Source organism: Rhinolophus sinicus, chromosome 1 (assembly GCF_057876585.1).
Source record: "Rhinolophus sinicus isolate RSI-liver-muscle chromosome 1, RSI-T2T, whole genome shotgun sequence".
Classification (NCBI taxonomy): Eukaryota; Metazoa; Chordata; class Mammalia; order Chiroptera; family Rhinolophidae; genus Rhinolophus; species Rhinolophus sinicus.
This window is the reverse complement of record NC_142501.1, coordinates 139,747,462-139,759,995: the sequence shown is the minus strand read 5'-3', so window position 1 is coordinate 139,759,995 and position 12,534 is coordinate 139,747,462. Positions and strand designations below refer to the sequence as shown.

At 36.7% G+C, this 12,534-nt stretch overlaps 1 protein-coding gene across 7 annotated transcripts in view; it reads right to left on the bottom strand.

Annotated features, from left to right (window-relative positions):
• ATP8A1 (ATPase phospholipid transporting 8A1) overlaps positions 1 to 12,534 on the bottom strand; it is a 213,703-nt gene that overhangs the window by 20,399 nt on the left and 180,770 nt on the right. For all 7 annotated transcript variants that reach the window (XM_019754167.3, XM_019754168.3, XM_074324626.2 and 4 more), the window contains 3 exons: positions 10,415 to 10,476; positions 7,985 to 8,041; positions 6,893 to 7,000 (listed from right to left, as the gene is read on the bottom strand). In XM_019754167.3, the coding sequence (XP_019609726.2) occupies positions 6,893 to 7,000; positions 7,985 to 8,041; positions 10,415 to 10,476 (227 nt within the window). The remainder of the gene's footprint in view (positions 1 to 6,892; positions 7,001 to 7,984; positions 8,042 to 10,414; positions 10,477 to 12,534) is intronic.

The window sequence follows — 12,534 nt, the reverse complement described above, 5'->3', positions numbered from 1 at the left end:
CTTTAAAATCTGTGCAAGTGTCCTGATCGGCCATTACATTTGCCATATCCACGTCTTTCGTTCCTATTCTGTATTTCTATGCAGGCTTCTCTGTACAAAGTGGGCTTGGAAGTGGCTATGCAGCCAGCTGCCTTAAGAAGTGACGGTCTGCCTGCCTCATTTACTGTCAGAGGCATGACAACTGGGACCACGTTTTACTGGATGGGCTCACAACCACTGCTCACTAAAGAACATCTGACAGAGTTTAGGGTAGTTGCTCCCTCCAGGCCACTTGGCCAAGCACAGTTATCTTGGATGAAACTCTATCGTTTCATAACACTGCCCCACCCCATCTGCAAGGGCTGGTCTTGTGACCAATAAATTATCACATGCTATCTAGGTAATTAAAAGCTGAGAGATGAATAAGGACTATTTTAACCAGGAAATTCCTCATATGTAAAGTAATTTATTATGTTGGTAAAATGGGTAACAGCATAATTTAGGAAAACCATATCACTAATGTGGTTTATTAATACCTTTCCTACAGGGGTGACACCAAAGGGTTCAACAAAGATTTTTATTGTTTTTCAGAAAGACTTTACAAACCTCAATCAAGAGATCTGAAATTCTGTAAAACACATGCTCGTTCCTTAACTTCAATTTCCTTCAGTAGTTTTATAGATCCCTTAGGCCAGGGAGAGCAGAACCAGATGGAGCTGTTGGGAGGACTCTGTTGTGTGTGTCTGCAATGCCACGGAAAATTGAAACATTTTGCCGATACTGAGCTGCTAGTATTAATCGCGGTATGAAATGAGCCTTGATGGAGCTGGCTTTTTATTTTTTAATCTGGCGTAGTAATCATAGTGGCTAACATATTTTCTTCTGGAAATGCAAAAAATACCCAGTAACATCATCTAGACAAGTCAGAAAGCAGGCCAGCACATGTTTATATAACATAGCACTTCTCCCCAGGGCCTACCTTGCCCCATAAATTGTTGTACTGGTGTGAAAAAATACAAGTCACGGCTGAAAAAAAAAAAAAAAGTCCTTTTAAATCACAACCATATTTGTGAGAGGAGAGGAAGACAGCAACATATTTAAAGTTGCAGCCAAGCTTGTCATACGATTTTCTCTTTCTTTTCCTTTCTGACACAATTTCTGATCGTTGTATTTTCTACCTTTGTATAATCCACCCCCCTACCCCCACCCCACGTCCGAATTCCTTTTTCATAGATAAATATTTCAATAATTTGTGGTAGTGGGACACTTGCTAATCATTACCATTTGAATCATTATTATGGGTAGAGATGTAGAATTACTGTAATGGAAACAAAGCTCAGAACTATAGGGAGGAATGTTTCCCAAAAGGGAACACCCTGCCCACCAACTGAGAACAAGCTGCTCAGGCTATGGCTGCAGTAACTGAAATCTGCACTAAACTCTGAGATATTTGGGGGAGTGGATTTCTGGTAACTTCAGGCATGTAGAATGTGCTGAAGTAAGGGGGAAAGAAACTACTCGTAGTGTGAAAAAAATCCCTGGTCCGTGATAATGGTAGCTGAGTACTGCTGAAGACAGAAGTATTGTATGCAGATAACAGACTGCTTAGGGTACCCACAAGATGGAAGTGCGGATCTTGCCTGGTGGCACTGACACTAAAAGGCCTCTACACCTTTAAAGTTGATAAGGCTGGGAGAACAGCCTTAGTGCATGAGAATGAAAAGATAAAAGAAATGGAAAAGAAAGGGAACAGTGTGGATGATGGTTAAGGTGGTAGATTCTGGCTGGGTTCCAGTCGCAGCTCAGATACTTACAAGCTGTGTGACCTTGAGAAAATTATTTAACCACTCTGTGTCTGTGAAATATATACTGGGACATACCTCACAGTGTTGCTATTAAATGCTCATACTGTTAAATGAGTGAAGACATGAAAAGTGCTATAACAGTGACTGACCCTCAGTAAGGAGGTGCTATTATTATCTGAGTGGCAACTGTATGTTCTCTGGTGAGGTGGGATGATTGGGTTCCAATTTCATGCATATATTTTTTAATGAGATGAGTATTACGCTAATATTGCATTTAAGAAGAGGCAAGAGGCTAGGATATGAAGTGAGATGAAATTTCTATATATGTGTTGAGGAAGTTAAGTGAGTGTTGAAAACGGAGAACTAAAAATCTGGGCACTTTTAAAAAAGAGATGGGAAAACGTTTATATCTGGCTAACTTAGGCCCTGGGTATCCTGGGAAACTGCAGATAAATCAGGGAAATCAATGCAAGAAGTAAGGAATAGCAATGCCTTCCCCCCACACCCAAAGTATTTAGTTTCTCAGGATGTTAGAGAAAACCAACGTGATTTGGGGAAGAAAACACACACAAAAAACATGTGATGAATTCTCTGGGTCACTTGCTTTGCTTACCAAAAAGCTTTGTGACATGGCTTTAAAACAAGGAATGCCTGGGATCAAACACAGTGCCTGAGGAACATGGTAGGTACACAATTAATTGTTGATTCCCTTCCCTTCCCCTCTTAGCGAGCAAGAAGTTTCTTTGAACATGTTGAAAGAAATGACTCTGTCTTCATAGGGGGGCAAAGATAAACCAAGAATATAAATTGGAAATGACTATAAAACCCAGATCTATGTGTGAATATGCATCCAACTGAATATAGACACACAAGACCTGTGCCTGTAAGTTGCCTAATTTGTGTATAATTTGCACCGAGATCCCGTTATCTAGAGTAAGATAGTCTGTGCCCTTTCAACATTTAAGATGTTCCTTTGGGGAGAACAGTGAAGAGAAGCACAGAGAGAATATGAATCTCAGGTGCTGGCAGGCAACCTCGGAGGTGTAGACGATTGAGGCTGTTTAAGAATCACTTGAGGGGGTGACCGGTTACCTTAGTTGGTTAGAATGTGGTGGTAATAACACCAAGGTTGCCAATTCGATCCCCGCATGGGCCACTGTGAGCTGCGCCCTCCTTAAACAACAAAAAAAAGAATCACTCGTGGCCAACCGGCACAGAAATGGGTGATCAAATGCAACCAGCATCCTGTTCTGCAGCTGCTGGAAACTGCGACCTGTGGACCTCTAGATGTTAGAAAGATGTTCTATTTGAGCTGAAACCTGGCTCTCTGTCACCTTTCCCTCACTGTTTCTCATTTGTTTATTCAAAACAAAAGACAAGCAAAAAATTTTACTGGATGATCATTTATTTAACCCTTATTCATGGGGTGCTAGCCCAACACTGTTATGTAGGAGTGAATGAGTGAAGAAATGAAGGGGCAGAGGACACCTGAGATGGGGTGTAAGCATTCAGGAATGGTTGCTGTGGCTCGGAAGTGGAGGATGGACTGAAGAAACGCAAGACTACCGAAATGTCTACAGAAAGAAGAAAGGTGGAGGAGGCAGTACTGCCAGGAAAACAGAGATTTCCTTTTTTACACTAGTCCTTGCAGTACCTGCAGGGAGTGACAGTCCCTTCAGACTTCTAATTTCCAGATGACAGACCACGGATTCCTTTCAAGAACTATGATCAGAGAGCAGCAGAGCACAGCGCTTAAGGTAGTCGGGCTGCCTTAGGCTCCTGGCCAGACGTCTAAGTCAAAGTCATATCTGCCACTGAGTATTAGTGGGATGTCAGACCAGGTACTTGACTTCTCAGTTTCTGTTTTCTTATCTGTAAAATGTTTACATGTTACAGTCCACCTCTCACTTCTCATATCCAGTCTGTCAGCAAATCCTATTGGCTGGGCTCTACCATCCAAACAGATTCAGAATTGGACCACTTCCACCACTGCCACCCTCCTGGCCCAAGCCACCATGATCGGTCGCATGGGTTACTGCAGTGACCTCCTAAATGGTTCATAGCACAGCAGCTACAGTCCTGCTATGAAAACAGAAGTCAGATCTCAAACCCCTCCAATGGCTCTTGACCTGACCATGAGTAAAACCCACAAAGCTCTATCGGGAACATGACATGTCAAGTAAAGGAATGCTAATATTTATACTTATCCTGGTATTATTGGCAATAATACAGTGCTATGGAGAACATATAATAATATACAGAGGGTGCCAAAAAATGTATACACATTTTAAGAAAGGAAAACAGTGTTAAAATTCTAATACTCGATATATACCGATAACAAAAGGTGAATACAAGTCGTGTTTGACTTCTGCAATTACAAGAGGTGCTCAGTGGTTACCACCAGCATCCAGACACTTCTGATTTATGGTGAACTACTGCTTGAGCAACGCTAACCAAAGTGTCCACTTGTATACATTTTTTTGGCACCCCTGTATGTAATACCGTGTTTCCCCAAAAATAAGACCTAGCCAGACAATCAGCTCTAATGCGTCTTTTGGAGCAAAAATTAATATAAGGCCTGGTATTATATTATATTATATTATATTATATTATATTATATTATATTATATATTATATTATATTATATATTATATTATATATTATATTATATATTATATTAATTATATTATATTAATTATATTATATTAAAGACCCGGTCTTATAGTAAAATAAGACTGGGTTTTATATTAATTTTTGCTCCAAAAGATACATTAGAACTGACTGTCAAGCTAGGTCTTATTTTCGGGGTAACACGGTATATAATAATACATATCTAATACATAATATATTACAATAGTATTTTGCTATGAAATTAACAGATGAATAAGTAAATTTTATTCAAGATTTTATACACACACATGCACACACACACACAAGATATAAACATTGGCACATAAATGAATTTTTCATATATATACATATATATGTACATATGTATTTGGCTATACTCTTGATTGAAATATAATTCTAAGATTAGAAACATGTAAACCTAAGGGTAGTTACTTCTTTCTGAAATTAACTGGTTTGTAATAGAATTAGTGACTCTCTACTAATAAAAATGTTAAAAAATTGAGTATTACTACTAACGTTTTTGGGGATCTATTACCCTGGTGCCCAGGAAACAGTAAATGCTGACTGTCATTGAGAATTTGAGTAGCATTCTTGTTATCGTCTTTTTTTTGAGTTGTAAGGCTCTTTCACATACACACATATATATCAAAATGCTTGGCAAACACTAAAGTATTACATAAATTTAAAGTATTATCCTTTTCTTTGAATAAATTAAACAGACTTACATTTTGGACAAGCTAGTCAGGCCTCACACTGAATTAATCCATTTTCATATTTTCAATGGAGCACAAACTATTTAAACATTAGATTCAAAGAATCAGTGGTAATAAAACAACAAGAAAAAGAACCCCTGTTCTCACTTCTCACTGTATGTGAAGTGAACAGAAACGTGATGGAGTGCTGACATTCATTTCACTTGGAATTAAACACGGCATCACCGCAAATCTCAGGAGATGATATTAAGTTTTGTGTTTAAGTAATACTGGGAATTCTATAAGCAAGGGCAGAATTATATTCAGTTGGCAAAAAGCCAATCAAACTTCACACTTGTCCTAGAAGTGGTCAAAAACTCTGTTCTCGTCATCAAAGCTGTTGGCTATAGTTGCTTAAACTATTGGGATCTGAAAATCTTTTGTGTTATTCATTTTCAAGATAAAACATTAAGAAATGAGATAAAATGAGGTCTAGTGAAAAAGATAGTAAGTTGGAATTGACCTTAGGGAAAAGCAGGTCCAATCAGATAGAGTGTATGAAATAAAAATAAAGAACAGAATTGGGTTTTTTAAGTGGCATCATCAGACATTAGTCTTTGATTTTATTGCTTCAGGAAAAAAGGACTCAGAAACCAAGGTAAGAGGGAGATGAATTCACAGCTTTCTCTCTGTTTTACTCAAAATACAGGCTGTAAATTTTCTAGAGCTAACAGTACATGTTTCAAAAGAAGCCTTTACTTTTGGTGGAAGGAAGTATATGCTCTTTAAAACAAATGTCTGGTTTTGCTGTAATAGTATATAATGCCTCTCTCTAATAAATTTAACCACACACAAAAATTTTTTTTTAATGTGTATGTATTCTGCTAATTTATAAAAAGCAGAATGCTGTCAGATAAAATTTCATGAAAATGATCTATAAACCAGACTGTCAAAAGTGAAAGGTACTCAGGCAGTACTTAGGGGCAGCAAGTACATGGAAACCACTGGAAGTTTCCTGTGACTATGGGAAAACAATGTACTGTAACGGAGCTCACATTACCTTGATTTGCAAGTTACTGTGAGGTCACAGGAAATCCTGAAATGTTTTCCACATTTTCTTTTATACATTTTATGTCAAATTTCCTGCAATTGAAATCATAAACCCTCCTACTGCTGGAATCTCTTCTGAAGGAAAGGAGATCTTGTGACATTCCCCCATGAACACCTAATAACTCAATTCCTACTAGTGTAACAAGAAACTGAAAGACAGAATTGAAAATGGACTATGATAAGGCTGAAATGTCAGATGCCCTAACTCTTTCAAAATGAAAACCAAACTGATGTCATTAAGACAACTCTAAAAGTGCATTTAATCTAGTGGCAGTAGACTTTTCTTTAGAATAAGAGATAACAGAAGAAATGATAGACTGTCCCAAAGACATAAGCTCCCCATTTCCTCAAATCTCTCATCCAAAATGTATTTGTGATTTATGTGCTAATTTTAAAATGGAATTTTCTATATGGATATTCTTAACATGATTCAAGCTCCTGACAACCATATTTTATTTTTCCTGTTATGTTTATGAAAGGATAAGTCAGATTTAAGTAAAATGTCCAAGTTTAAAATATTCTCTCAAGATTTATTGCTTACAACTGTGGAATTTAAAAATAGCTTTTAAATGGTCAAATGCTATTTTCATATAAATCCAAGCCACACAATTCAGGTTCATTAATGAATACCAATTTTTAAGCTTTGTTGGATCATGAGTTATTACGACACATTACCTCTCCTGACATATCGGGGGCCATCGGAACAGCAGGCCACAGAGATGAGTAGATTCCAAAAAAGACCACCCACAGTGCAATGCTGCCCCAAATCGCTATGTGGCTGAACTGTGAAAGAAGGGAATTGGAGTCAAAAGACTTTTAGGTACACCGAGTACACAAACACTAATAACACTTTCACAAACTCCCTTATTAATTTCTTACTACATCCACAGAATATTATCTATGGGAATTTCTAAATAATTGTGTGTGTGAGTGTGTGCATGTGTGTTTTAACTGGATCGTTCATTAAAGGCTAATCTTGTTCCACAACGGTTACGATGTTTGTGGTACTGGCATTTGGAACTGCTCTTTCTCTACCTCCTTTGGTGGGTCCTCCTACTCTTCTCCCCCCACCTCCTACCATCTTTAAGGCTCCTTGAGTTTTGCTCTGTGTGCTCTTGCTGAAAGGTGTTAGACACTTGTGTCAATACTATTTGTATGCCCATGACAGTCAAATCCATATTTCTTATGCCAATCTTTCCTCTGAGCATCAAACTTTAATTTTCTTGTTCTTTCTTTCTTTCTTTCTTTCTTTCTTTCTTTCTTTTTTTTTTTTTTTGTTAACTAGGTCTCTCTACCTGGATGTGAATATACTTAAAAACTCAGGTATCTAAAATGGAACTTGTTTTATCCATATTGGATATTTATAAATGTCTGAGGGCAAATCTTTGGCAAATATTATTTGTCTTCAGAATCATTTTGCAATGGGTTTTCTGCCAAATGCCAGTCTTGTGACACACACAACTAAAAAAAGAGTCCTCGTCAGTCAATATAAAAGCCTCCTCCCTTCCTGTGATATTCACAATATATGATCATATATTAAAGGCTCTGTGAAGTCTGTGGTAAACAAACTTATTTGTTTATTTTACTCAATGTTTCCAAACTAGAATCCCTGGTTCTCACCCCTCCATTCCTGAGTCCCCAACAATTTACAACCTGGAGCTCCAGGGTTAAGGGATGTATAAAGTTAGAATGACAAACTACAAACAAATGAACAATCATGCATAAGTAAATGTGCTATTTCTTGGTTGTGATTAGAGATACTCTTACCCATGTCCAGTATGATGTCTCCAATCCAGCTTTCAAACACACAGTTATCACCACAAACTAAAACAGAAGGGGAGATGTTATTCTTTTAGATAAATAGGATAGTTCATCAAGTGATTGAAAGTGAGATTTATAAAGAACAAGTATCTCGGAAGTACATGGTCGGACTAGTAGATTTCTCACAGCTTGCCTTGTACGTCCAACAAGCAAAGAGTCCAGGGAATTAGCCGGGTGGCTCAACCTTATGATCATGACCAACCCGAATGCCCATCAGCAACATCACAACGCGTCTTCCTTCCCTGTCTCTTCCCACCTTACAGCACAGTCTCTCCATGAGACGCCTGAGCATGTGTCTGCCTGCTTCTTGTACAACTCATGAACAGTGATGGAGAATATACATCTGCAGTAACTTGGGTTTTCAAGCTTCCTTTAATTTGAAATCATCTTCAATACTTAAAGCCCCCACTTCCTGAATTTTAAAGATACATTCTAAAAGTAATACAACTGGATATTTGGAAATCTAAACACTTACTCTGTAACTATTGACTTGAAACCATGCAGCACAGAATGTAAGAGATAATTATGTGATATCTACACCCCTCATCATTGGGGACTATGCTACGAATTCTGAAGGAAGGGAACCAGGTTTAATGACCTGCCCTGTGGTTTCCATGGGGCAACATCATGGTTAAATGGAACTTGGCCTGAAGTCAGCCTATTTGTGCTTAAGATTCCATCATTTATTAGCTGTTTTGGTTAAGGAACAAGGCAAGTTCCTTGCCATCTCTGTGTCTCAGCAATTTCATCTATTAACGTCATCTATAAATGATAAAACGCACCTACCTCATTGGGGTTTGAGTACGAAACATTAAGAACAGTGCTGAGTACTGCACTGTTATCTATTATCATCTATTTAGAATGAATAAAATTTTAAACATTGTTAGTAGCCTAGAGAACGCTGGGCACTTTCAATAGTTTGCGGTGATTGAAGTGTGACGTCTGCCTAGCACTGGTCATCAATAAATGCTTCAAATGCCTAGTCTCACTTTCAGGCATTTTCAAGCATTTTAAATATTTGTATTTGCTTAGATGCTTCCCAGAGGGGTCATAAAGTTAGGTAAAGTGAAGCATTTGGGCTTTCTCAGCAGGATATCCCATGGCAATTTAGGGTTAATATCTGTAGAAATAAAACTCTCATTAAAATGTAAATATTAATAACTTAAGTGATATAAAAAGTTCTAAAGTTAAGAGATATAGTTTGACATAAAATTAAAGAAAAACTCCCTCTTAAGACCTGGGTACTTTAATGTGTTCCTAGGAAACATCCATGATACAGACTGATTAATTTCTAAACTTACTCTATCAGGTATTTACTTATTTCTGTTTTGCACTCACATTGCATGAGAACAAATGACCACCAGCGCCCTAGAACATATTTTTCCTTTCTCTTACTCCTTCAGGGGGGTATGTCAATGGAAAGGAGACCCCTGGATTTGCCAAAACCTTAATCCCTATATTACTTAATAGCCTGTCACTCAGTTATTTAAACACTTGACATTTAAACATCCTATTATAGTTTTTCCACCAACTGAGTCTGCCATACCCACAGCTATTTAGTATTGAGAACGGCATGCTGCCCACATTCAAAGATCACGGAGGGGACACAAGAGCAGAGAGGAAAGAACATTGGTTTGACCATTCAGAGCTGAACGTTAGAGTAAGTTTTTATCAGATACCAATTGTGTAATATTGGGGATTCACATTCAAGTAGTGCTCTTGAATTTTAAGGGAAAAATGGTTTTAAAACATTTTTTGGCTCTTTATGGCAGGAATGGGCTTGTAGTCATCTGTGTATCCTCTAGCATTTGGCATACTTACTTAAGTCTATGGGTTCCACACCTTGTGTGGGTGAAAACATACCCAAAGCGTGGAGATTTCTCTCCCATTTTAGTTAACATGAGACTCTAGAACAATTACTGGTTAAACACCCTAGAATACTATAATATTTGCCATAAATTTAGAAAAGCAAAATAGAAAAACATAAATTTAAAAAAGCAAAATTTAGAAAAGCAAAAAGCAAAACAAGGGAAGCAACAAATAAACCAATAAACAAAACAAAACAAAAAACTGAGGAAAAAGGAATAAGGAAGAGAAAAAGGGCAAATGGGAGGTAATAAGAGTCAAGAGGGAATATTGAAAATAATAGCAACCGAAGTCCTATAAAGTCAGTGAACCTAAATGACAGTTTAATAACCTAATAGAAAGTAATCTCTTACTAATCCAAACATCTCATTTCATTTTTAAAGGGAAGTGTAACCAACCCTTAAATCCAGAAATGCACGCATTTAAATTTGAAAATAAAATGAGCACTGAGCACATATGAAAGGATTCGGTTTTATATGTAAACCAGTCAAATGAATGTCCTGTACTCACAGTGTAAACAAAGTTTCCCAACAGCAGATAATCGGAGGTTTTTCCATTTCCAAATACAGTACCTGCATGAAAAGAAGAGAGGCTGTTAGAAAAGAAAATAAGTGAGGTTCTTGCAGAATGTTTTCAAAGATAAATCAACTTAAAAGTAGTGAACAAAAGAAGGGGAAGCAATGGAGCCAGAAATAAAACTGAAAAAAACACACAATACTGTAAGAAGTCTCACAAAGTTGCTATAAATATAGGTCATAGATGATTTAAAAAAATTTCCAATAGCCAACATGAAGAAGGAAACCTGACTTGTTAAGCAATTCTCAGGATCCATGAAATAAAAAATAAAAAAAATTAAACTAATTGTTCAAGCAAAGCTTAATACTATGAGCATTGAGACAGGAGAAGGCCTTCTGAACCCTTAATAAAGAACTCTGTTAACAATATAGATGAGGATTTTAGGGAGCATTCTTACTATCTCTTAATAAAGTTGTTGGCATTGGACCAAGAAGGATTCATAAGAGCAACTCACAGAGAGCTGAGGAAGACCATATGATTCCAGGCACATGGCTCATTGAGGATCTAGCTGAATTTAGGAGTATAGATTAAGGCATTTTGTTATTCTAGTAGTGACTAATAACCATGGTTTTAGATGAAGGAAGTTGTAGTTAACAAGCAAAAATCACTGATTTGAAATAAATTACTAAAAAAATAATAATTAAAAATAAATAAATAAATAAAATACTGATTTAAAAAAAAAGGAAAAAAACAAAACACTGAATAATTAAATTATTGATATCGATGAAAAATTTAAACTCATTGTATGTGTAATACAACATTTTGTTTATGTACATATTCAACAATATTTATTCAAAGCCTAATTAATATGTAAGGACAAAATATGTTAGAAAAGTATGGGATGAGTCAGGGAGAATGGTGCTGGTATGAAGAGAAAAAGAGAGTCGGGTGAGCTTTGGGAATGTAGATAAGGTCTGGTTCTGTTACCAGATGTGTCATCTTGGGTAATTTGCAATCAATCTCTATGGAACTCAGTTTCTTCACTTAAACGATGGAGTGAAACTCCCTAACATGTAGGGGCTTTTAGGTTAAAATGAGGTTACATATGTAAAGAACCAAGCATGGCGCCTGGCACATGGCAGATGTTCCAAAATGTGACCCTTCCTTCTCTAAAGTGTTCAGGTAAAAGTAGCCAGGAAGGGCTGCTTAAGTCAGTCATGCCACCTTAGAGACCACTTTTCTCTATGGGGTTATTCCATGATGATGGGTATAGGATTTGATGTGCTCTCTACGTTTTGTGGGCATGTTGTGGACAAACTTCTAAACGTCTGCAATTAATCTGTGAAGTGCCATACAACAAAATTAACAAACTCAGAAATCTATAAAATAACTGAAAATAGGCCGATTACTTCCTGACTTGCATGCTTCTGCTATGTGGCATATTGGTTAGCTCCCTTGGCCAATGTAAGTGAAAATAATCATAATCAACTAAGCCTTTTAATAATCAACTAAGCCTTCGAATCACCATTGGGTCATCATAAGGAAGACGGAGATTCATTCCAAGATCACACTGAGGAAAAAAATAAGAGCCTGTTGTTGGGTTTGTCAGGTTTAGCATTTGGGTGATTGAGGGAAATCATTCATTCTCATATTTTCTGGTCTCTGGACTCTTAACAGTCTTAAAAATTACTGAGGATCCCCAAAAGCTTTTGTTTATATGATTTCTATCTATTAATATTTACCAAATTAGAAATTAAGATAGAAAATTTAAAAATATGTATCAATTTACTTAAAAAATAATAGTAACAAACTCAATGGTAATATTAATATAAACAACTTTTATGAAAAATAACTATTTTCCAAAATGAAAAAAATGAGAAAATAGGCATTGTTTTACATTTTTTACAATCTCTTTAATATTTGGCTTAATGGAAGGAAGCCAGGTTATTCTCTTTTTTTTTGGTTGAAATATACGAGGGAACTCTAACTTCACAGTGAAATGGAGTTATACTGGAAAGGAGTATTTGAACAATCGTTTCCAATAACTGGGTACTCTTTGATACTATATCAAAATTCAACAGGTAGTTTTGTAAAGAGGTAGAGGTAGTTTCTTA